We start from the raw sequence: 26,430 nt of genomic DNA, 5'->3' as shown, positions 1-26,430 counted from the left end.
GCGATGCTGTTTGTGGGTCATCCTCAGCCAAAACTTGTGCCAGAAACATACAAATACATTAAAACTAGCAGTGACAAATAGAATCAAAAACAGTTCAGCAGTGAATGAGATTTACATCCTTTGTAAGGATTAGTGTAACGTGTGCAGCACCTTGTAGTTATTACAGGATGCAGCACTGATGAGAAAAACAAGGCAGAGCAAGAACTGTTGTGTATAGGGAGTATTTCGTGGCTTGTAGCTGTGCATTTTATAGTGGCAGTAACCATGTAGTATGTTGTGGTTACTCTCTGTCTAGAAAACACATGCATTCTGTGTTTTTTATTGGGAAGAGAGTGGGGAGATGGGGGGAGTATTCCAAAACGTAGATCCAAGTTTAGAAAATGCCAGTGTCATTTGACTGTGTTAGCTAACCTGTCATTGGCATTTAAGAATTTTGTATAGTGTGTATTGCATCTGTCTGTACCAGTGTTGCTAAAACTCATGAATAAGAATGAAAAATGATTGGTGGTTAATATGCTACTTACGGGGCATGACACTGTATGTACTTTATGCATGTGGTTTGTAACTGAAATGACAAAATTGGCCACTAGATGTCAGTATTGCAAAACAAGTTACAGAACAGTGTTTTTACCAGCCAGTAGCTGCTGAAGGAAATGCTGATTTGTGCTCGATGAGGTCTGTGCATGCTGCATACCTCTCGCCTGTCCCAGATTTTTGCTCATATTTTATCTCTCTCCCTCAAAATCCCTCCTAAAACTGGTGACTTTTAGATATAGGTTCATGTATAAAAAGTGGTGAATTACATTTTGTCAGTGTCTCAGTTTAATGGCTCTAATATTTTAAAAGCAGCCGTAAGTATTTCTGGATTTATCCCTGATTTTGCTCAAATTTGTCTATGATTCATTGAGAGCTGTGGCATATGGAATAGCTGCACTCTTCCAGGTTTGTCAGGATGTTGTACACCACAGCCTGCAGCTTAGGACTGTTCTTTGCGCATTATCTGGTTCTTGTATTATGAAGAGATATTGGGGGGTGAAGAATTCCAAAGCATAAATCCTACTTTAGAAAATGTCAGTGTCCACAGCCCAGGCTGTTTCACTGACAGGTCTAAAACGGCTGTTCATTTCATCACAGCACAAACCTGGATTTCATCAGATTTGGTGTTCCACTCTGCTTACTTCCTAGGATGCATAGTGACTCATCTGAAGACGCTGACCTTAGTGAATGGGGATGAGTTTTTCCTGCCTTCCTACTCTGTGGTTATCTCCTTGTTTTAGTTTGCACCAGCCTGTATCTTGCCTCAACCCCTGCCCAACCATGGTAGTCATCATACTGCAGAGGATATGCTGCACCCTGTACTGCCTGTATTGGATCATAATTTAATTTGTTGATTCAGGGGATTTTCCATAAAATAAACTTTGGTTAACCCAATTCTAAAAAAAAAAAAAAAAAAAGTCAAATGAAAGGGACAGTTATTGTTCAGACTTGAAACTTCCAGTAATTATTAAAGTAATTTGTGTGCTGAAGTCCTTTCTATAGGATCATGGCAGTATCCATTATCTAGTTCAGTCTGGATTTTGTATAAGACCTAGTATTGAGATGGCTGTCACTAGGGGGAATCTTGATCTGTTAATGGCATGAGATCAGAACCACTACTGCTTTCACACAGGAGATCTCGGGACACGACTAATATGGTTCTGTCTTTGCTATGGTATCTCCGGTCTAGTTCTGGAATGGTTTGCTTCCTTCCTTTCCAGTCTGTTTTCAAAGCCTTCTTGCTTTGTACCCTGCTGAACTGTTGAGTACCACAAGGCTTTGCGTTGATACTTCTGTTGACTGTATCCTTGTTGCTTTAAGAGGACTCCCTGAATGGAGAGTTTTTTTTTTTTTAATCATTTGTGTGCTGACGAGTCGCAGCTTTATACCTCTCCTTCCACGGTAAGTATATGTGAAATACTGTCTGTTTCCCTTTTCTTCTATATCTTTTGACGTAGATGACCACTGTTAATCACCTGCAGTTTAAAATAACTTGTGAAACGTGTATCTAGTACTCCAGAACTTGATGCGAGTAGATGAGTCTTGATTTTTGCTTCTACACATTTACCATGGTGGTGTGCAATATAATAATACGTAGTTGTGAGAGAGAAAAATTGTAACTTATACGGTTTGTTTTTACCCATCAGGGAGAGTGAGAAGACCAAACTACTGATCGCTGCCCAGAAGCAAAAGGTGGTAGAAAAGGAAGCTGAGACTGAGCGGAAAAAGGCCCTAATTGGTTAGTGTTTGAATGCACGATATCAAGAGTTTTTCATTTTTAATTACCATTGTTGACCGTTTTAAGTTAGTTGGAAGTTGTATGGCAGTCTTCCACAAAGGTTTGTCTGTAATTTCCTGTAGCAGTATTCCCATGTATACTGTGTCATTTTGAAAGAGAAATCACTTAAGTGAAACAGGGCTTCCAAGTCACTCCATTTTTACCTTTTCACAGTAGTATTATTTGCCTATATTGTATCATCCCTTCTCATTCATACTAGTCAAGGCTCCTTAAGTGGGTATCGTACATGTTCCCTCCCAAGACCCATATCATTTTATTCTTTATTCAGATGCTGTCGTACTTCATATGGTCCTTAAACCCATATATAACGCAGAGGATTATGATTGGGTTTTTTATCATAACTAGCTTATATATTAAAAGACATGGATGCCCAGAAATTCACCTTGAGGCTTAAAACTAAATCTTGGCGTCCATGTCAAGAACACATAGTAAAGAGTTACAGGAAGAAAATGTAGGAGCATGAATTGTTTTACCAGAAACAAGTTAAACGCTTTAATGCTGTCAGACGGACTGTGCCCCTTTGTAGTTACTAATGCTTTAGCTCTTACCAGAAACTTTTGTTCTACAAGTGTGACAGACTGAACTTTTCTTGGCTACAATATATTTGGATTTATATTTTTTAGGCCCATCTTGGTCTTCCCGTACGAGTGGTTCTGCTAGGATTTGTTTGCAGTTTATTGAACTTCTTGCAGCTTTTGAATGCTCTATTACTTTCTGCTGTTTCTCTTTGCCAGTTAGCACTGTCCACCGTTAGTTACCAGCACAAGATCCCTTCTTAACAGGACTTAGTTGTTTGTCAAGCTTTTGTTAAGCACCTCTAAGTGCTGTTTAGGTCTGATTTTACATTGGGGACATGCTTAACAACATCATATTTTCCTAGTTTCAGATTGTAATTGTTGTGCTCCATGCACTGCTATATTATATGTAGCACCTTATCACTAAAACACTTGGCTGTAGACCCCCAGCCTCTTGAAAGCCTTAGTAGTTGTGTATTTGTCTTGCATCAGCATCTTTGTGTTCTTACATTAGTTTTTGCATATTTTGACACATTTCCAGAGTCCGAGTCTTAATGGGCATTGAGTGTTAGCCATGTTATACATAGTTTTAGTGGTCTTCAGCTAGACACAGTGGATTGTTGTGTAGTACACAGAATTTGTAGAGATGTTGCAGTCTAAATATGCACCTCATGGAGGTTAGCCATATCTGCATTGTGTTATTTGTTGACCAAGTTATTCCCACTAGGCTGGTGTCCTGTTTTCAGGAGAGATCCAAGGCTGCCTTTATGCTACTGGGGGAAATTTTGCCTGGGCATCTGGTAACCTCCCGGTGGGATCTTTTACATCCACCTGAGCTACCACCCACTCAAGGAGATGGGAATTCAGCTTAATATCTCTTCTGAAGGATGACATACTCAGGAGTTGATATTTAGTCTCCTGACATAAGATGGTGTCAGAAATGTGTAAATATTTGACAAAACTAGCAAAATATGGTTGCCTGTCTGATGAACTTGTTTTTAAAATTTTGAGTTTTGATTATACTTAGAAAAAAAAAAAAATCCTCTGCAGAAAAAAAAAAAGTCTCAAATGCAATCCTCATGGAAGTGTCTGGCTAGAAGGAAGTTTAGCTGGACAGTACTTGTATATGTGTTTACACAAAAATACAGCCAGATTAAATAGATTTTACACTACTTATCAAAGTAAAGTGTTTGATTTGATGTTTGTCTGTACCCTTGATTTGATGTTTTATAAGTAGAGGTCCACAGTGTATATTAATGATTTCAAGCAGAACATCTCCAATGCTATTAATAGATGCAAGATATAAACACGTGTTATGTCAGTAAGAGACTGGACCACCTAAACGCATATTTGCAGGGTACTGCTTGAAGATGGCATCTGTATGTCCAAATATTCTACGGACAGATATTGTTGTTTTCATCCTGTTTGGTCACACACAGACCACCAAATGAGTTGTTGAGAATTTTTCTGTGAGTGGTGCACACACTCATCCCACTATGTTCCACATTCAGGGAAGGCTGTGACCCTCCCATCTGTTAACTAATATGGGTAATAACTAAGAGTGAAAAACCTTGGGATAAGTTGCACATAATTTTTTTTTTTAGCTGTTTTAATTACCTCTTGTTTGCCAGGTACCAGTCTTCATGATTGATCTGCATTGCATTCGCAGTAGGGTGGGGGATGATAATGTCCAGCAGGCTGTTCAGCCCCATGGGGTGAGGGATGGTCATGTCATTCAACCCATTCCTGTCCCCATGGGGTGAGAGAATTATCACAGAAGTTTGTCTTAAAGAAAGCCATTGTGTTTTTTCTTATGCATCCATTAGATCGTTTGGGCTCTGCACAGGAAATCAGGAGTTGATTGGCACTCTTAGGCACTACTTCTGTTATACAGTATTGTCCACTATTGGCACTAATGAGCATAGGGATAATCATGTTGTTTAGCCTGGTCATTCCCCATGGGGTGAGAGAATTATGACAGCAGTCTGCCATAAGGAAAGCCATTACGTTTTTTCATGTGTATCCATCACATCATTGCTTAGGCATTGTACTGGAAATCAGGAGATGTTTGGCACTTTCGGGCATTACTTCTGTTTGTACAGTGTTGCCATTTGGGTTTTCTTCAGCACCTAGAGTGTTTACCAAGGTGATGGCCATGGAAGCAGAAACCTTGCAGCAGAGAAAATCTCTTAAGTTTCCTGTACTTATGTGATGGGCTACTGACTTATCAACCAGAAGCTCAATAAAAGGGCCCAGTGGTTTCATCCTAAGAGTGGATGTTCACATGGCGTAACAGCCCTGTGTGAACATAAACTGGGCAAAACTCTCTCTAATACCACGTCTTAAGTGTAGACTGTCTAAGTGTAGAATTGGAAAACCTCCACTACCATTTGTTCCTGTCTCTGTAGAAGAACCTCTGAAGTCATTACAATGGTACTTTGTGTGAGGATGCAGTACAGTGACCTTGCTCTCAGTCCCTGCTGCAACTTCTAGGTTTGCTGGCTCACATTCATGAAACAATCTGCACACCAGAAAAGATGGGTACTAAAATGGACTGTTAACATTAGGTGGTCACTGGACCACCACAAACTCAAACCAGTTTCCAAGACTTTTAGATTAGTAGACTTTACCTTCAGCCATCTGGTTGACTTCCCATTCATGCAGCCAAAACTTCCATAGATCCTTCTAATTGCTAGAAGAGTGTCTTGCCTGTTCCTATGTTCAGGGGACATGGTGAAGAATGCCCCAAGTCATCCATATGGAGCTGTGGGCAGTACTGCTAGGCTTGAAAGCCACAGAGTAGAAGCTGTATCTAGCCCCCTCCTAATTTGGATTGAATCAGGCTGTGCATAGATATCATCTATGTAAGTAAGAAGGCATGCATTCATACTGCACCAACCCCATGCAAGAGGCAAAGCACATCTAGTAGTGGGGTATAAACCAAGTAATCCCTGTTCCTGATTTAGCATCCCAGAGAAGATGACCACGGTAGCAACTTTTGAACCTTCAAAGGCCATATCTGGATTGGTTTTCTGAAACTAGACACTTTAGAAATTTACCTGTTTACTACCTAGGAGGAAGGCACAGTTATCTCCTTTCTGTTTAGTGCAGTAGAAGCATCTTGAATTTATAATGAAAATGGTCTGTAGACAGTAATCATTTGAAATATTTGGGCCCGCTAGAGTGAGTTGCGAACAGAAGAGACTGACTGGCCAAAAGAATGGACTTAAATGTTCTGTGTCCAAGATGCCATTTCTTGGAATGTTCCCTTATCTCTGAAGTATGATGTTGTTGTAGTTGAATAAAGAAGTTTTAAGGAGATGCGCGATTTTAGGGATTCTGCCTTTTGCAGGTTTTTGGTCTTTTTTTCATCTTTTCGTTACTCTGCATTGTGAGTACTGACATTTCAATAAGCCCTCCAGCCTGTGACTAGAGGCAATCTTATATGCTTTCCTGCTTTTCCCTGTTTCCAGGCCACCTTGCAAAGTTCAGGAAAGGAGTAAAACAAAGTTCTGTTATCCCATGGTGACCGAGACAGTGTGGTTGCAAGTTATGTCCTAGTTTATGCAGAAACTTCTTCCACTTCTAACCACGTGTGCACTAACAGCTGGCTCCACCTCCTGGTTGTATTTGTATTGTAGAGTTTCTGATTCCATTGCATATCCCAGCTGGAGTTTTGGAAGAGATTGAATTTTTTTATGAAGCATTCTTCATTTTGGCAAAGGTGCATCAGCCAAAGGTTAGTCGGTCATTAGATCATTCCCAGTATCTTCAGTGCCTGTGTAATTTGAGTCTGAGTTAAGGCATGGCCAGAATACATGTCTCAGCTGTTTCTTCCTATCATGACCACATGGAGGTCGGCAGTAAGGCCCAGCACTGGATTGGTCAAGCAGTTCCTTAAAGGAGCTTACATTTCCTCAAGCCCTTGAAACTCAGTTCTCTTCCATGGGATGTGAGTTTTTGACTGACTTTATTATCTGACCTCCACCCACACCTGCTCGAGCTTGATGGTTTGCTGGTGTTGAATTTTTTTCTGTTTGAAAACATCTGCTTATATCATCACTTGGGTGCAGTCCATAACTGATCTTACACAAGATCCCAGTTGTGATGAAAGGAGATATTGCTGACCCAGCTAGCTGGAATTTTGTAAGTTATGTCATTGGTGAATATTGAAATGATTTATACAAGATGCTTGTGTGTCAAATGTGTTAGAACTGTATGTCACGTGTATATCAAACTGCTTGTACAGAAGCGTGTGTTGAAAATGGTATTTGCAGAGTGCTGTTTGAAATGTAGCCACAGTGTTATGTACTAGAAGAGAACAGAAATGTACATGCCATATTGTAACTCTTTCCACTGTTAATATATATACATTTAAACTGGGATATACAAGGTTAACCTCAGTCTAGTAAATTTTAGAAAAATACCTAAAATTAAATTACTTTATGGCTAGGCAATAAAAGATGGTATCTTACAGTTTTTAATGCCTTGAGAGAGAGAGAGAGTGTTTGTACTAGGAAACGTTCTGTATTGTCTTTACAGTGAAGTAATTATTTGTCTTGAAAGCATGGAGTGCAATTGTTTTGTGACTTCCAGCATCTGCCAGAGATCTGAAGAGAAGCCCTTGTCTGTATATTTTTACAGGCAGATGCTAAATACTGCCTGCTTTAGCAATGGTTGTTTGGCCTGGGAACTAGCAGGCAAATGACAAGAAATGTTATTCTGCAAGTTATCCCAGCAGTAATATTTGAAATATTAATTTGAGAAGTATTTTAGCGAAACAGAGCATTCTGTATTCTGTCTTGGACCGGCCAACAACTAGAAGAACCATTTACCACATCTACCTTGCTCTATTAGTAAGTTCTTAGTAATTCTGATTTAGTCAGGAATATTGTAAAGCTTAGTTTAGATATTTTTTCTTTGAGACTGTCCCGCAATGTTATAAACATTTCCTGTGGCTTTGAGCTCTGATGTAACTGTAAATATATATTTAGTATTGTCTTCTTTTATTGTTTATTATTAAATATATTTAAACCTTTCATTGTGACTGATCAGTGCAGAGATATGTAAGTTTTGAGAGTACTTGCATATTTATTTGGTGATGCTGTTTGGGCCACTCCTAATCGCCTTGCTGTTGGTCAGACTACCATTTGTGTTGATATTAATATTAAACAGTAAGACTGAACATCCTTTGTTAGGGGCCTTAACAGGAGTGACTGGTGGCAGTAAAAACTATGTTATAGTCTGGGCAGAAGGGGACATAGCTAGTAAACCTGTGCCAGCCTTTCCCAGGTGTGTGTGTGTGTGTGTGTGTGTGTGTGTGTGTGTGTGTGTGTGTGTGTGTGTGTGTGTGTTGTGTGTGTATAAATCAAACTTCAGAGTGAAAGAGTGTGTGTATGTGTCACCAACTTGGGCAGGAATCGCTGGTGGGACAGCGAGGGTGCTGGAGGTCTTGGCTTGGTCACTCAGCTGAGATTTCAACTATATAGCTGTGCCAGTGGGGAGTCTAATTGAGGATCTGGAGAAAGAGTGAGAAACCTGACCTGGACTGACTGTGGTCTCTGTGTGCTGTTAAGGGAAATTGACCTGATTCAGAGAGCTGCATCTGGAAATGCAGTGTGTACTTGTTAACCGTTAACCTCCCAGTGTACATCCACCACTGCTGTTGCCAGTGGTGAGGACTGAGGCTCCTCTATTACTGGTCCAGTGGAGGCTTGTCACATATTTGGTGGGCAGTGGTGTGGATGTTAAACTCCTGTAGCCTGTAAACAGTGGTCACTAAAGAAGGTGTTTGTACTCTCAAGCAGCCACATGGTAGACATTCAAAGCTTCATATTGTCGCTTGTCTGGTCAGGATAAAACAGATGAGCAGTTCTGGGTTTGATTAAAGCAGCTTTATTACATACAAACACATCAGGATTGAGGCCTAGTAACTAAAACTTAAACTTATAAATAGACTGACTACTGCACTCATACATGTTAACACTGTTCACTCAAAATGGCACTGCTGCCTGCACGAGCTCTCTCTCTATACGCATGTGCCCTGATTTTGAAATGTTTCTTAGTCACAGCACACACACTGATCTACATCCTCCCTTTTTGAGAAGCAAGTCATGCACAGTAGTAATGACAGTAATCGCTGACATGCAATTGTATGGAAACGATCCTTTGACGTGCAGTTATACAGAACTAATTACAAGTGAAACATTCATATCCAGGTTGCTATGTATTTTACACTGTCTAGAAATACGACCAGATTGTGCGACATAAAAATTAGGACTGGGTTTAGCAGCAGGAATGGTCTTTAATAAATGTTCAGTTTCAGGGACATCTGGGACATAATCAGGAACAGGAATAGGTATTAAGACATGTCCTTCAACAGGAACATCACCTGGATTGTTCTGAGTTCTAGAGTCTGCATCACAGGTGCAGTGCTGTGATAACAATTCAGACACTGGAAGAAGATCCCTGCGATTTCTTCTGTATTCTATACCCTCAGATTCTACTAAGTATGATCTCAGCTTGGCACATACACCTCTCACTTGACCAATTTGATCAAAACCTTTTGCCATTTGCATCCTCAGTCTCTCTCCTTTCAGTGGACAAAGAAATCTGCTCATTTTGTCATAGTTGGATTTATGGAGTGAATGCTTTTTGAATAGTTGGGCTTTGATTGCCCTGTTTTTAGTATTAGGCACCAACAAACTGGAGCTGATGGGCAAGGTTTTTCTGGTTTGCCTAGATAGAAGTCTCTGAGCAGATGAACCAAGTAAATTGTCACGTGTTGTATATCTGAGATTAAGCAAGTTTAAGAAAACATCTGTATTGTCGCACTTTGACACCTCTAGTAATTGCTTTGCTCTTTGTACTGCACGTTCAGCTAGGCCGTTTGACTGTGGGTACTCAGGACTACTAGTAAAGTGGATGAAGTCCCATTCTTTTGCAAATGTCTGAAATAGCTGACTGGTAAACTGGGCACCATTGTCAGAAATAACTGTGTGGACTATCATGGACTGGGAAATGACATTTCAAGTTAGTAATGACAGTACTGACCCTTAGGTTAGGTAGCAGATCAGTCTTGAACCAATTCGAATAAGAGTCTACCAGCACTAAGTAATGTTAACTGTTCCATTCAAATATGTAAGTGGCTACTGTTGACTTAGTATTTCAGGAGTCTGGGTTAGCCGAAGTGGCTCTTTTTGCAAATGTGATTTAGTACTGTTGCATACGGAACAAGATGCAAGTACTTTATCAATATCTTTTGACAGAGAAGGCCAAAATAGCAGTCTTCTCACCCTTCTTTCGGTAGGTTTGAAACCTGGGTAGCCACGATGCAAAATCTGGATGTACTCATGTTTTAAGGAAGTAGGAAGGACAACTTTAGGACCTTTAAAAATGATACCATGTTCCATCAACATCTCATCTCTGTAAGGAAAATAAGGTTGCAATTCTGTTGATATACAAGATTGCTCTGACGGCCATCCAACGTTGGTGAAGTGGTTGAGCTTTGCAAAATTGCATCAGTCTTTGTATGATCTCGTAGCTCATCAAGTCTTTTGGTAGAACAATGTACTCACTTATATGACATTGAAGTCAAAATTCTCTACATCAGGTCTTTCTGTGGTATTTCTGGGTGATCTGTACACAGTAACAACCAGAACTGAGAAAAACACACTTTATAATAGCAAAGCTTTCGGATAAAATCCTTCCTCAATACTAATACAAACAAATCTAAAAACCAAATGGTTTAAATACAGGTCACTAAAGTCACGTGACCAGCAGTCCAAAAATCATGTGGTCACAGATCACAGAGAGGCAGGAACAGGCATACCAGAGGTAGAGGGCAAGCTAGAGGCCACTACAGAGGCCGTCAGTGGCAGCCAACCAGCCAGAGAGGTAGTGCAGGAACAGCAACAACAACTGCTACACCAGGACAAACACAATGACTTATTTTTGACTCCGCCAACCAGGGCTCAATTAGAAGCACCATTGGGCGGAAAGCTTTCTTTATTTTCAGAAAATTGGCATTACATTACAAGGGACTCATGAACACTGCAAATAATAGACAAAGGATACAGGTTCCATTTTCACATTATTGCCAAAAAGAAAAAGAATGCCAGACCTGCCACCAAATCAGAGGGCGGAGGCTTTGAAACAAATCAAATTACTGCAAATGAAAGCCATAGAGAAGGTTCCTCTCTCAGAACAAGGGCAAGGTTTTTATTCAAGGGTATTCCTTGTTCCAAGGAAAGAAAATCAATGGAGGCCTATTCTCGATCTGTCCGCACTGAACACTTACCTCATTGTGCCGAAATTCAAGATGCTGACCCTACAGCAGCTTGTTCCCATGCTGGGCAAGGAGTCTTGGCTGGTGACTCTAGATCTCAAGGAGGCATACCTGCATGTCCCCATTCGACAAAGTTGCAGAAGACACCTCAGATTTCTTGCAGGATCAGAACATTATCAATTCTCAGCATTGCCCTTTGGCTTGTCTACTGCGCCCAGAGTATTCACGAAATGCCTGGCATCAGTAATTGCACACTGCAGACTTCAGGGGATTCAAATCTACCCATATCTGGACGACTGCTTGATACAAGCGGACAGCAAGACAAATTTGTTAAAGGACTTGGATTATGCCATCCAGCTATTACAGGCCTTGGGATACACAGTCAACATCCAAAAATCAAGACTTGTGCCATCCCAGAGGATAACCTTTTTGGGTGCAGATCTAGATACAACCACCCAGATGGCTTTTCTCACAGAAGAAAAACAGAAAGAACTTCCAGATTACTTCAAGAATCTGACGAGACAAACTCAGCTAACTGCAAGGAAGATCCTGCAGGCCCTGGGTTTCATAGCATCCTGCATAATACTAATCCCACAAGCAAGGCTACATATGAGAAGATTGCAATGGTACCTAAGGAGTGTATGGACTCAGCACAGTCACAGCTTAGAAACTCTGATTCCAATCATACCTTGCCTTCAAAAGGAATTCCTGTGGTGGGCTCAAGCCTGCCAGACCAACAGAGGGTTGCCTTTCTTCAAACCAAAAGCAAACCAAACCATCACCACGGACGCTTCAGACCGAGGTTGGGGAGCACACATGGAGGACAAATGTATCCAAGGGCTATGGTCTCAAGGGCAGCTGCAGATGCACATAAACCAAAAGGAAATACTGGCAGTGATACACGCAATCGAGGCTTTCAAGCCTTTCCTTCAACAAGGCCACCTGCTAATAAGGACAGACAACACCACAGTTATGTGGTACATAAACAAGCAAGGGGGTACGCATTCCTACCCTCTATGCAGACTGGCTATGAATCTATGGGATCTTTGTTTGAAACAAAATATACAACTACAGGCCCAGTTCGTGCCAGGGAAAGATGATACTCTGGCAAACAGCTTAAGCAGAACTTCCATGGATGCACACGAATGGATGCTGCACCCAGACATCTTCTTACTCATAACGCAGACATGGGGAAGGCCCGAGATAGATCTGTTCGCCTCACCCCACAATCAACTAAAAATTTTTTGCACAAGGACATACCATCCACAAGCATGGAAGGTGGATTCTCTCTCATTCAGCTGGAAAGCCCGAACAGTCTATGCCTTCCCACCAATCCCACTACTGTCCAAGGTTTTACTGAAGATCAGGGCAGAACAGCCAGAAGTGATTCTGATAGCTCCAGACTGGCCAAGGCAGCATTGGTACCCACTGTTGAAGAGCTTGTCAGACAAAACCGTGGCCTCTCCCATTATGGCCTCTTCTTCTGACGCAGAACAATTACAAGATCCTGCATCCCAACCTAAAGACCTTGCAGCTAACTGCCTGTAGAATACCATGACTCCTTCCCAGGACAGCTTATCCCAGAGGGTAAAGGACATTATTATGGAAGCTCGCCACCCTTCCACAAGGAAGGCATACTCAGCAAAATGGAAAAGATTTCTCATTTGGAACACAACAAAAGGCCTTGATGCGACAGTGATGAACATGTCACTTATTCTGGAATACTTAGCAGAATTGTTTCACAATGGCCTGTCTTATTCTTCCATTAAAATACATGCCTCAGCAATTTCAGGAGAATACAATGTAAATCCTCCTGTCTACTTGCATCCTCTTTTAAGACAATTTCTCAGAGGAATCAAAAACATCAAACCTCCAAGGAGACCACCTTTACCTACTTAGGACCTTAACTTTGTGCTGGAAAAACTAACACTTCCATTTGAACCAGCAGCATTGGCAGATCCACAGTTTCTATCCTGGAAAACTGCATTCCTTCTGGCCATAACTTCAGCAAGAAGAGTATCTGAGTTACAAGCTTTAATGGCAGTGCAGCCATTTCTTATTTTTCATCAGGACAGAGTTTCATTAAGAACCAACCCAACTTTCATGCCAAAGGTGGTATCTAGAGTATCCTTGAACCAAGCAATTAATTTGCCTACATTCTTCCCAAACCCTGGATATCCACAGACAATTACGATACTATTTGGACAGAACTAAAAGTTACAGAAAGACTGACCAACTGTTCGTAGCTTATGCTGCTGGGGCACAAGGAAAAGCAATTTCCAAACAGACAGTCTCAAAATGGATAGGAAATTGCATTCGCTTTTGCTACTCCTTTCATGGAAAGACTGTTCCTGTGAATATTAGGCCTCATTCCACGAGAGCCACAGCCACCACTACAGCCTTCCTTAGAGGAGTGGCTACCAAGGACACTTTAGAAGCTGCTACATGGAGCTCCGTGCATACTTTTGCCAAGCATTACAATTTACCCTTATACTCCAGATCCAGAGCAGGTTTTGCTACTGCAGTCCTGCAGGGTCTCTTAACTACACCATCATTGTCTTAGTTCCTCCACCCCCAGATAGGCTGTGGTATTCTACCCATATGTTATGACTGCAGATGCATCCTTGAAGGACATAGTACAGTTTTGTACCTACCATAAATGTAGATGTCCGATAGGTATGCATCTGCAGTCAGGTTTACCCTCCCTCCTTCCCCTCTGTGGTATTCCTAGGGTGCTTACCCCTTCATTAGCTAGCTGGGGGAATCGGTTATGGTGTATTTGTTTGTATATATATGTATATATGTTTGCATTATGTTTGGAATTTTTTGGCATTTTATCCAAATTTAGCCTTCATAGAGGGCACCTGGCATCTGGGGCAAGAAAAACTGAGGAAAATGGCGTCGGCTGATGCTTTTGTACCCCAGACGCTCTGACGTCGGGGAAAGTGCGACATCAGCCGAGGCCAGACCCAGACTTTGGAATCTGGCCGACCGAAGGGCTGCCTGAGGCAGGACAACCCATATGTTATGACTGCAGATGCATACCTATCGGACATCTGCATTTATGGTAGGTACAAAACTGTACTTTTGTGGACACCATAGTATCTTCACATTGGTGGACTGGCAATTTTTTTCTTTCAGGTCATCAAATGCTCTCTGGTGTTCCATCCAGCATCAGGTAACATTTTTACATGTCGGCTCTCTTAAATTCACTGAAGTCTGGTATAAACTTGCCCAAATAGTTAACCTTACCAAGAAAACGCTGTAAGGCTTGGACATTGTCTGGAGCTGGCATCTCAAGAATGGCTGTTTGTTTGGAAGGATCTGGTCATAAGCCTGAACTAGTAAATGAATGACTGACATAAGTAACTTTTGGAAGCCTAAATTTAAATTTCTGAGGATTGAGCTTTAGATTCAATTCATGTGCTCTTTCCAGAACTTCCCTGAGGTTTCTGTCATGCTCTGCTTCACCATTGCCTCCAACCAGCAAATTATCTACTGTTGTAACACACGGATAGCATGAAAAAATGTTATCCGTTGCACGCTGAAAGACTTCCCTGGCAGAATTTATTCCAAAAGGCATTTTGAGAAATCTCTGTCTACAAAATGGCATACTGAATGTAGTCAGTAGTGAAGATTTGCTATCAAGCATTACTTGCCAAAATTAACTCTCTGCATCTAAGATAGAAAAATCAGTGGCATTTGGCATTAGGGCAGTAACTTCCTTGACTGTATGCATAGGATGGTTGGGCCCTCTTTAATGCTTTAAGTCTCTAGGTTCAGTACATATTATGATTTCATCTGAGCTTTTCTTATGAGCAACTACTATGGAAGACACCCATTCAGTTGGTTCTGTAACTGGACAAATCACACCTTGCCGCACCATTTTATCTGACTGGACTTTGATTCTGTCCTGCATAGCTATTGGAACTCTTCTCACTGTTCCGACCACTGGACTGACCTCTGGGTCTAATTTCATGGAGTACACAACTGAAAATTTACCTAGATTGTCTTTGAAAATATCAGCATACTCTGTGAAAATATCGGTGAAACTGGAACTTGGACATGTGCTTACATGATGGAATTCTTTGGTAAAAGAAAGCAGTTTCATTTTTAAATTGTCTCTGAGACCTAGTAATGACTGTACAGGTCTTTTGACTACATAAAATTGCAAGTTGTAATTGTTCCCAGCTGAATAGCATGAAAGCACTTCTGAGCCTTCGGTTTGAATCTCTTCACCTCCATAACAAGCTTCACACAACTGGCCAAATTAAGTTGTTCACCAGCTCTTACTCTAGCAAATGTTTCTGCTGACATAACATTGCACTTTGAACCAGTGTCCACTTTGAGCTCTTTGGGTTTACCATTAATCAGGACAGTACAAAACACTTTGTTTTTTGCCAATAAATCTACTGCATTAACCTTTTCACCAACCACTGATACACAATCTGCATAGAAAGTAGTGTTGCAGCTTTCTGTCTGATCAACTTGCTTTTTTGAGTGACCTTTCTTAATAAATGAATGAGGCTTGCTTGATTTAGAAAGCTTTTGAAAGTGGTTCCATTTTTTACACTTGTGGCGTTGCTGACCAAATGCTAAGCACTTTCTCTTTTGGACTCATGATTGGCACCACAATTACAACCGTTAAGAATAAGACTTGACTTGGGTTTTGCTGACTCACCCTTGTACTGCACTGAGCATATTTGTTTTACTGAGCTAGTCTTAGAACTTGCTGGTATGTTACAAGCTGTCCCTGGAAATCCCGCAGGGGCTGCAGTTGCCATGTGCTTAGGCCTGTTCGTTAGCCATGTGCTGCATGCTGTGTCTGTTTGCTCTAGAGGCTGCAGAAACCATGCTTTAATCACTTGCAAGCATATTTGTGTGTCTTTCTGTAAGCTCGTGTATTTGACAAATCTCTATGGCTTTGCTCAATGTTAAATCACTGTCTTGAAGCAAAGCCTTTCTCACTGCAGCATTACTAACACCACACACAAGCCTGTCCTTTATCAACTCATCTTTCAAATCACCAAATCTGTATGTTGTAGCCTTTCTCTAGTCAGTAATATAAGCTGCAAAAGTTTCTCCTGGTTTTTGGTCTCTTGTATAAAATACGTACCTCTCCAATGTAACATTTGTCTGGGTGTTGCACATTTTTCTAGATTTACATTTCAAGCACTCTGGCTTCTCCCTTGATTCAGCTTATACAACAATATGACTGTATCCCCCTTCTCCTGCATATATTGCTGGTGCATACACAAATGAACATTCTCTTTCAGTGGCTTCTGACCCCGCTAGATTAAGCAGAATAAATACATCCATACATGTATCTTTATAAGAAAAAGCTGCTTGTATGAAAATATATTCCTGCTCAAATACTCTCCAATTCTCTGCAATATTATGATCAAAACACAAGTGGACTGGGTTTGCAAAATGCCTCTGCCATGCAACACACAATAGTAAAGACCCTTGGAATTATGTACGAACATACACACACACACGTCAGAAACAGATTTTTTCGAAATAACTGCACTTTGTGAAATAAGTCTCCATAGCACAAGAACACTTTGAAATCACTGTACTTTGCGAAACCACTCTCATCAGTGTAAGAAACACTTTGAAATGACTGCACTTTGCGAATGAACTGTACACAGCACAAGAAAATTCTCAGAATGACTATATTTTGACTGCACCTTGCAAAATAACTACTTTGCACACAGTAAACTCTTCAAAATAAATGTACTGTAATAAAGCATACATTGCAAACACTTTGTATACTCTGAGATACTAGTTATACATTGAATAGCTTTAGTCAGTGCAAAATAGTAGCTCATATCAAAAGACGTCACTTACTAAAAAAAATGCAGCCGCTTTGCTTTTCCATACTCATTTTGCCCTTTTATTGTACTACTTATGCTCGTTTGACTTTTATCATGCTAATTGTACTTATCTTGCGCTAGTTTTACTTTTAACATGCTTGTAATGCAAATCGGAAGTAACTCTGAACACTTTCATAAGTGTTTTGAATAATTCTATCAAATATCATGGTTTTGAGCATTTTGCTTAATCAGTAATGCATTTTGTGCTTTGTGAATACTTTGTATCATTTTCTTTGTGAAATAAATTATTTATGCAAGTTTTAATTACCTGTAATTTGTTTCTGACATTTTTTGCAATCGTTTGGGCGGGTTGGGACAAGTCATTCTCCTATATACATCCATTTCTATCTGTGCACCTCATGACTCGACTTCTGGCTTCTTGTTGATCAGACATCCCAGTTCCAATACAGTGTTCAGGCATGTCACTTCTAACACCATATCATTCAGACATGCCACTTCTGACACCATATCACTCGTCCGGTCAGGATAAAATAGATAAACAGTTGTGGGTTTGATTCAAGCAGCTTTATTACATCCAAACACATTGGGATTGAGGCTTAGTAACTTAAATAAACTTTTAAACAGACTTACTACTACACTCATACATTTTAACACACGAGCTGTCCACTCAAAATGGCACTGTTGCCTGCACGTAGTCTCTATTTATACACATATCCTCACTTTGAAATGCTTCTAAAAGTCACTACACACAGTCTGTTCTACACATATCGTAATAGTTTTATTTATTTTTTGTTAGCTTAGCTTAGTCAGGCAGAACAGGAAAGGATGTCAGCAGAGGATTATGGCAAGCTGACAAGGAACCAGTTGGCTGAGATGTACCAAGCCAAAGAAGTGGGGCAAACCAGTTTGACTAAAAGAGAAATGATTGCAGTCTTAATCGTAGTTGCATCACAGACCAGCAACCAGGACAACAACCAGACTGGCCTTGGTGATGTGCAACTCTCAGAAAAGGGACAGTTCAACTTTGCCTCAGAGGACTTAAAACTCCGTCTGGAGTTAGAGACTTGAACTGGAGGCCAAACGTTGCGAACTAGAATCAGCAGAGAGACTGCAGCAGGAGAAACAAATGGAATTGGAAGCAGCAGAAGTGACTGAGATGTCTGGAAACTGAAGAAAATGAGAGGCAGAGGCAACATACATGAAAAGGAGATGCTGACCCTTTGCCAGGGGTATGGAGGTAATGCGGAAGGAAATAGCCGAACCCCAGAAGCAATAAAGGTCAGTAACTTTTTTCCACAATTTATAGAGGGTGATAATTTTGATAGGTTTATTCATATGCAAACAATATAATGTTGACCAAGGGCTCTGGGTACAATTCCTGACCTCCTTACTACATGGTAAAGCTGTAACTACTGTTTCTACATTGATACTGATTGCTTAAATTATAATAATGTTAATTGTTTATTAGTGTTTTAAGTTAACACCTGAAGTTTATAGGAAAAAGTTTTGTGAGCATAGATGCAAGGCAGGAGAAAGTGTGTGTGAATATATTAATAGGCGGGTGAGTTGGGTGGTCAGGTCACCACTTTTGAAGGGCTGGCAGACATTTTGGTGAGAGAACAAGCCATTAGCACTTTCCCTGAGGACCTTGGAATCTGGTTGGCAGATAGAGAATGTAACAGCACTGATACGTTGGGGAAAAAGGGAGACCTATACCTAGCAAGCAGGCATCACTACCCAGGAAAGGGGGTATCCATTGCTGCACCGTGGGTCTAAGGGAGCCCATGGTGGGCGGTCTAAACTGCCCCAACAGAGTCTTCAAGTAACAGGAGAAGCCACTAGTTAAGGTAAATGGCTAGGATCAAGGGTTAAATGTTTTAAATGCAACCAGTGGGGCCATGTATCATATTGATGTCCACGGAGGCAAGGTGGGGAACAAAAGGTTGGGGAGCCAGTAAGTGGGAATGACAGAATGTCAGCAGTAAGTTGTCTGGAGACGACAAGGGTACCAAACTACCACAAGAGGTTATAGCCTGTCTTGTTCTGTGGCTCTGAGGAGCACATGAAAATAACTTTCTTGGGTGTCATATGCTAGGGAACCTTGTTGGCTAGGCTTACTTAGGCCCTTGGGCCGATAGCCTAGTACCTACCTATGAACCTCTTAGTAGATGGGAAACAGGCCACTGCTAAGAGAATCATCCTCTAACCTACCCATTGTGAAGCCTGCAGTGGTTAAAGAGGAGCACTACTTGCTTGGGCAGTCTACTTCAGTCAGAGCTTTAGGAGGGACCCCATTCCAGATAACTCTGGCTAGGGTTCACCATGACTGGGAGGGTAGAAAAGGAAGCAAGGAAGTAGGTGTGTTTGGGGATATCCTTGCAGATGTCCTGATAGGGAATTATTTTGATAATTCAGTACCTAGTGTGCATGCAGTTACATGCAGTCAGGCTTGGAGACAAGCATGTGGGTGTGGTAGCCTGGGGGGACCCAGGCAAGACTGCACACCTGAAGCCAGGACTGGTGAGGTGGTTACTTCTGAGAGGAACTGCTAGTGAGCACTTATGTTCCCTTGAAAAACCAATAAACAAACCAGCTAAAGCAAAACAAAATGAGAAGAAACACAATAAGAGCCGGCAAAATACAAAAAAGACATTTAATGTAAGCGTTTTCGGTGTGGACTATGCCTCACCTTCTTCAGAGAAGATACAATTCAATTAACAATCCATTTATAGTAAATTAAAATCAGATCAATTAATTAATAATGCTTCATTATGAATTAAAGGGAAATCACAGGCAAAATCTCCTAAGCAAGTGAATAGAGAGCATATTATTAAACATGTAAATAATAGACGTACGCTTATGTATATATGTATTTTAAAAAGTATATCAAAAAATTAATGCAGCATAAGCATTAAACCACCAAAAATATATATACATAATTCTATATCTAACCTAAATGCTAAGCAGTCAGCTAACAACCATCTAAATTAAAAAAATAATAAAAGTATATAACAAAATAATGATAACCCAAATTTGTTAAAACGTTTCAAAAATGAAACAATATATATTATAACATTAAATAAGTATTATATTTATATGCACTTGTGTCTTAAATTGATTAAAACACAAGTGCATAAAAACAAATAAATATTCAACCAACTGTTTTTAAATACATTAGTATACCAATTATCTCCTCAAAGCTAGAAGTCTCAAGATGCTTTTAATAGATAAACTCTCATTGAGACCAGGAAAAATGTGTGCACCTGTTCTAATTTGCCACATCAATTCATCTATCTCTAATAATATTTGCCAAGCCCCCCCCTCTTATGTCCACATATCTTTGTTGGAGGACAAAAAAATTAAAACCATGATCAGGACATTCCAATACATGTTTTGCCAATGCATTATTAGTATCTTTCTTACATATGGCATAACAGTGATCATATATTCGCTGTTTAATTTTTCTTTCTGTTTTGCCAAAAATGCGCTACAATGGTCGCACAAAGCTACATAAGTAACGCTTTTAGTCTCACAATTATACCTAGCATTCACAATGTAAGGTTTGTTCTTGATAAAAACCTGATCACCTACCAAAATAAATTTACATTGGGGGCAAGCCCCACATTTGAACATGCCATTAGGTCTATTAGAGTGGGGCTTCCTCTTTTTTTCTAACAAGGACTTTAAATTTGGGCCTCTCCTATAGGTAATTTTAGGCTTAGCCCCTAGGGTCTTAAATAACGTTTGGTCCTCAATAATAATAATCCAATTCTTATTCAGAATATTTCTAATATTTTGGTAATCCAAGGAATAAGTGCAAAGGAAGCTAGTCTTATAAATACTTTTATTGTCTCCTATAAGGACTTCCCCTTGATCAAATTCTTGTCCTTCATTTGGTTCAGTTTGTATACTTAACAATGGTCTAAAATAGCCAATGCTTCATTTGTATGATACTTCCTCTTTAATATTAACAACCAAATTCTTAGGGTAGCCTCTGTTAATAAACATGGATTGCAGATGTTTGCATTCCATCTCAAAATCTGTCATCTGAGATAATTCTAGCAGCCCTTTACCATCTGGCCTTTTACAACGGCTCTTTTCTGGTGGTAAGGGTGGCTACCAGTGAAGTGCAGAAATGCATTAGAGTACATTGGTTTCCTATATATGACACTTTTATATCTAAAGTTGATTCTGTCATTCACCAACAAAATGTCAAAAAAGTTAATACTATTCTCATCCAAGTTGTAAGTGAACTCAAGAAAATTGGTCATCTGAGTGATATTAGCAGTAAAAGTTGGGACTAAAGATTTGTCCCCCTTCCAGATACAAAACATGTCATCCTGGTATCTTGTATACCAGGAGACTTTCTCTTCAAACAACTGGTTTGTAAATAATGTGTGTTCCCAATGGGCCATAATAGCATTGGCAAAGCTGCCACCACACAGTGACCCCATTGCCACTCCCGTATTTTGCAAGTAAAAATGTCCCTCAAAAGTCATGAAGTTGTTGGTTAAGACTATCTCAAACAGACTTTCGACCAAATAAATGGTGTTATCTTCAATGTTCTTGGATACCAGAAAGTCCCTAATCCACTCAAGCCTTAACTTTTGGGGTATGACAGTGTATAGATCTTTAATATCGATTATTAAAAAACAAGCCTCAGCTTCATACTTCATCTTATTGATGTTAAGGAAGCCCCATGAGTCTTTACAAATTTGAGGCTCGCTTTCAATCAATGGTTTTAATACACTGTCAATAAATTTGGCACACCCATATGTAATTGACCCACGACCATCTACGATGGGTCTAAAAGGGGGTTCAATAATAGCTTTATGAATTTTGGGAGTGCCAAATAGGGCCGGTGTCATAGGTGCAATCATAGATAAGTATTGATGTAAATCTATATCTGTATAACCTTCCAAAAATAGGTCATCTAATGCGCACCTAATCTTTTTGTATACTGTATTGACTTCATTGACAGTAACCTGCGTGTAAACATCAGTATCAAGATGTTTGTTCATACTTTCAGTATAAGCGTAATAATTCATAAACACCAGCCCCCCACCCTTATCGGGCTTCATTACCCTGATGTTACAACCATTTAACAAATTGAGGAAGTCGTATTCAAATGTACTAATGTTGTTGTTAATGTTCTTCCGATGGTTAGTGTTATTATTGTGAACAATAGCTCTAAAATCCATATCGCACATCCTTTCAAAAAGGCTAAGGCTTGGATGTAAAGACGCTTGGACACTTCCGGGCTAAATGATGGTAACGCATCACAGAGAAGACCTGGCGAGGTGAACAGCAGTCAGCCCAATACTACAGGAGCTGTAAGAATGGAAGCCTGTAACTTAAATCTTCCACCTCTTAACTCTGTTTCTAACGCCGGACCGGCATCTTTGCATTCTAATTTGAGACATTTATGTGACAATGCTCCATCAATAAATGAAGGCGTTCTTCCCTCTATGGCCAGTTTCCTTAGCAACAATAATTTTTTTGGCACTGATATTGGAAATAATGCCGGTTCCGGATCTGACAACGAACCTTTGGTGAGCCCTTTGTCTAATAGTATAAACGACTTTGACTTTAAACTTTATAAATGTCGAAAGTTACACCTTGAGGTCTCGTATTTGCAGGAATGCATTGAAAAGAAGATTATACCTAAAGGGTTGTGCCAGTGGCGTTACCCGGTAGGTTTGGTGGAAGATTCTTTATTCCTCCGTGAATTAATAGCACTCTGACCGTCAAGGTTTCAAATTTTTGCATTCCCTTATTAACTTTTATAATACAGATATTGGGATTTTAAAGGCCGAATTAGAAATTCTTGAACATATGATCAAAACCCATAGTGATTTTCTCCGGTATAAGTATGAGTACTGCAGGGTTTTCACAAGCATTGAAGCTACCATGGCTAAGTTGCTAATTACAAAAAAAAAATAGCCAGGGATATTCATGACTATTCTAATAACAAAGCATATCCAAGACCCCCTTTTAATACATCAAATGTCCCTGTTCAGCTCTCTACTATTGACAATGGAATACAGAGGTAAGGGCCAATAATTCAATGCACGGTAACCCTCTTAATGATGATGCTGAAACGCAGCCCTTAAGGTGCAGTGAAAGACTTAATACTAATAACAATAACAGGGATAACAACACTGTTGCCAACAACAACCAGCCTAGGGCTTCCAACAGTAACACGAATAGGATGCACGGATCCAACCAGCAGGGTTTTCGGATGAATTCCAATGGCCAACAGAACAACTGGCAACCCAACAGGAACCAAACACAAACAAAGAACGGACTGAAGCAACGGAGGAGGTAGTCTGTGGTTTGGTTCATTGATTGCTACCCCGTATCCACACAAGCTCTGAGGGAGACTTTAGCATTTATAACTATACTGCACTGGATGTCAACAAAGACATGGTTGACTTTTTTCAAAAGGGCTGACTTTTGTTCCTGGCAAGAGAATGGACATTGCTGGAACTGTCATTGACTTAAAGCTATTTGTCCGTAAATTAAACCTTAATATGCTAATGGGGGAACGTTCTACCCTTGTTAGCTCTGTTAGGGTTTCTAGTGTTTTTAATCCATCTTTACATCCAAGCCTTAGCCTTTTTGAAAGAATGTGCAATATGGATTTTAGAGCTATTGTTCACAATAATAACACTAACCATCGGAACAACATTAACAACAACATTAGTACATTTGAATATGACTTCCTCAATTTGTTAAATGATTGTAACATCAGGGTAATGAGACCCGATAAGGGTGGGGGGCTGGTGTTTATGGATTATTATGCTTATATTGAAAGTATGAACAAACATCTTGATACTGATGTTTACAAGCAGGTTACTGTCAATGAAGTCAATACAGCGTACAAAAAGATTAGGTGTGCATTAGATGACCTATTTTTGGAAGGTTATACAGATATAGATTTACATCAATACTTATCTATGATTGCACCTAAGACACCGGCCCTATTTGGCACTCCTAAAATTCATAATGCTATTATCGAACCCCCTTTTAGACCCATCGTAGATGGTCGTGGGTCAATTACATATGGGTGTGCCAAATTTATTGACAGTGTATTAAAACCATTGATTGAAAGAGAGCCTCAAATTTGTAAAGACTCACGGGGCTTCCTTAACATCAATAAGATGAAGTATGAAGCTGAGGCTTGTTTTTTAACAATCTATATTAAAGATCTATACACTGTCATACCCCAAAAGTTAGGGCTTGAGTGGATTAGGGGCTTTCTGGTATCCAAGAACATTGAAGATAACACCATTTATTTGGTCGAAAGTCTGTTTGAGATAGTCTTAACCAACAACTTCATGACTTTTGAGGGACATTTTTACTTGCAAAAGACAGGAGTGGCAATGGGGTCACCGTGTGGTGGCAGCTTTGCCAATGCTATTATGGCCCATTGGGAAAACACATTATTATTTACAAACCAGTTGTTTCAAGAGAATGTCTCCTGGTATACAAGATACCAGGACAATATGTTTTGTATCTGGAAGGGGTACAAATCTTTAGTCCCAACTTTTATTGCTAGTATCACTGAGATGACCAATTTTCTTGAGTTCACTTACAACTTGGATGAGAATAGTATTAACTTTCTTGACATTTTGTTGGTGAATGACAGAATCAACTTTAGATATAAAAGTGTCGTATATAGGAAACCAACTTACTCTAACGCATTTCTGCACTTCACTGGTAGCCACCCTTACTACCAGAAATGAGCCGTTGTAAAAGGCCAGATGGTAAGGGCGGCTAGAATTATCTCAGATGACATAGATTTTGAGACAGAATGCAAACATCTGCAATCCATGTTTATTAACAGAGGCTACCCTAATAATTTGGTTGTTAATATTAACGAGGAAGTATCATACAAATGAAGCATTGGCTATTTTAGACCATTGTTAAGCATACGAACTGAACCAAATGAAGGACAAGAATTTGATCAAGGGGAAGTCCTTATAGGAGACAATAAAAGTATTTATAAGACTAGCTTCCTTTGCACTTATTCCTTGGATTACCAAAATATTAGAAATATTCTGAATAAGAATTGGAATATTATTATTGAGGACCAAACTTTATTTAAGACCCTAGGGGCTAAGCCTAAAATTACCTATAGGAGAGGCCCAAATTTAAAGTCCTTAGAAAAAAAAGAGGAAGCCCCACTCTAATAGACCTAATGGCATGTTCAAATGTGGGGCTTGCCCCCAATGTAAATATATTTTGGTAGGTGATAAGGTTTTTATCAAGAACAAACCTTACATTGTGAATGCTAGGTATAATTGTGTGACTAAAAGTGTTACTTATGTAGCTTTGTGCGACCATTGTAGCGCATTTTACATTGGCAAAACAGAAAGAAAAATTAAACAGCGAATATATGAACACTGTTATGCCATATGTAAGAAAGATATTAATAATGCATTGGCAAAACATGTATTGGAATGTCCTGATAATTTTTTGTTCTCCAACAAAGATATGTGGACATAAGAGGGGGGTATGGCAAATATTGTTAGAGATAGATAAATTGATGTGGCAAATTAGAACAGGTGCACACATTTTTACAGGTCTCAATGAGAGTTTATCTATTAAAAGCATCTTGAGATTTATAGCTTTGTGGAGATAATTGGTATACTAATGTATTTAAAAACAGTTGGTTGAATATTATTTATTTGTTTTTATGCACTTGTGTTTTAATCAATTATTTAATACACAAGTGCATATAAGTATAATACTTATTTAATGTTATAATATATATTGTTTCATTTTTGAAACGTTTTAACATAAATTTGGGGTATCATTTTGTTATATACTTTTATTATTTTTTTAATTTAGATGGCTTTTAGCTGACTGCTTAGCATTTAGATTAGATATAGAATTATGTATATATATTTTTGGTGGTTTAATGCTTATGCTGCATTAATTTTTTGATATACTTTTTAAAATACATATATACATAAGCGTACGTCTCTTCATTTACATGTTTAATAATATGCTCTCTATTCACTTGCTTAGGAGATTTTGCCTGTGATTTCCCTTTAATTCATAATGAAGCATTATTAATTAATTTATCTGATTTTAATTTACTATAAATGGATTGTTAATTGAATTTTATCTTCTCTGAAGAAGGTGAGGTATAGTCCACACTGAAAGCGCTTACACTGAACGTCTTTTTTGTATTTTGCCGGCTCTTACTGTGTTTCTTCTCATTTTGTTTTGCTTTAACTTGTGTTCCCTTGGACTGAGTGACTGCAAGGGCAGAAGTAGTAGTAGTACCCAGGCTGACAGTGAGGCACTGTTGTCGGAGGATACCAGACTTCCCTTGGAAGAGGAGCTGGGAAGGGTGACAGAGTTGAGACAGGCTCAACTCACAGACCCTACATTACAAGGCTTGAGGGAGGTAGCCAGGGAGTTGCCTGATTCTCAAGGAAAAGG

At 39.6% G+C, this 26,430-nt stretch overlaps 1 protein-coding gene across 1 annotated transcript in view; it reads left to right on the top strand.

Annotated features, from left to right (window-relative positions):
• LOC122811304 (erlin-2-like) overlaps window positions 1-26,430 on the top strand; it is a 162,787-nt gene that overhangs the window by 42,928 nt on the left and 93,429 nt on the right. The window contains exon 2 of the mRNA XM_044083066.1: window positions 2,184-2,275. Coding sequence (XP_043939001.1) covers window positions 2,184-2,275 — 92 coding nt within the window. The remainder of the gene's footprint in view (window positions 1-2,183; window positions 2,276-26,430) is intronic.

The sequence above is a fragment of the Protopterus annectens genome, chromosome 9.part0 (assembly GCF_019279795.1).
Source record: "Protopterus annectens isolate FY-2018-M chromosome 9.part0, PAN1.0, whole genome shotgun sequence".
Taxonomy (NCBI): Eukaryota; Metazoa; Chordata; order Ceratodontiformes; family Protopteridae; genus Protopterus; species Protopterus annectens.
Note: the sequence above shows the minus strand (reverse complement) of the source record. Positions and strands in the feature narration are given on the sequence as shown.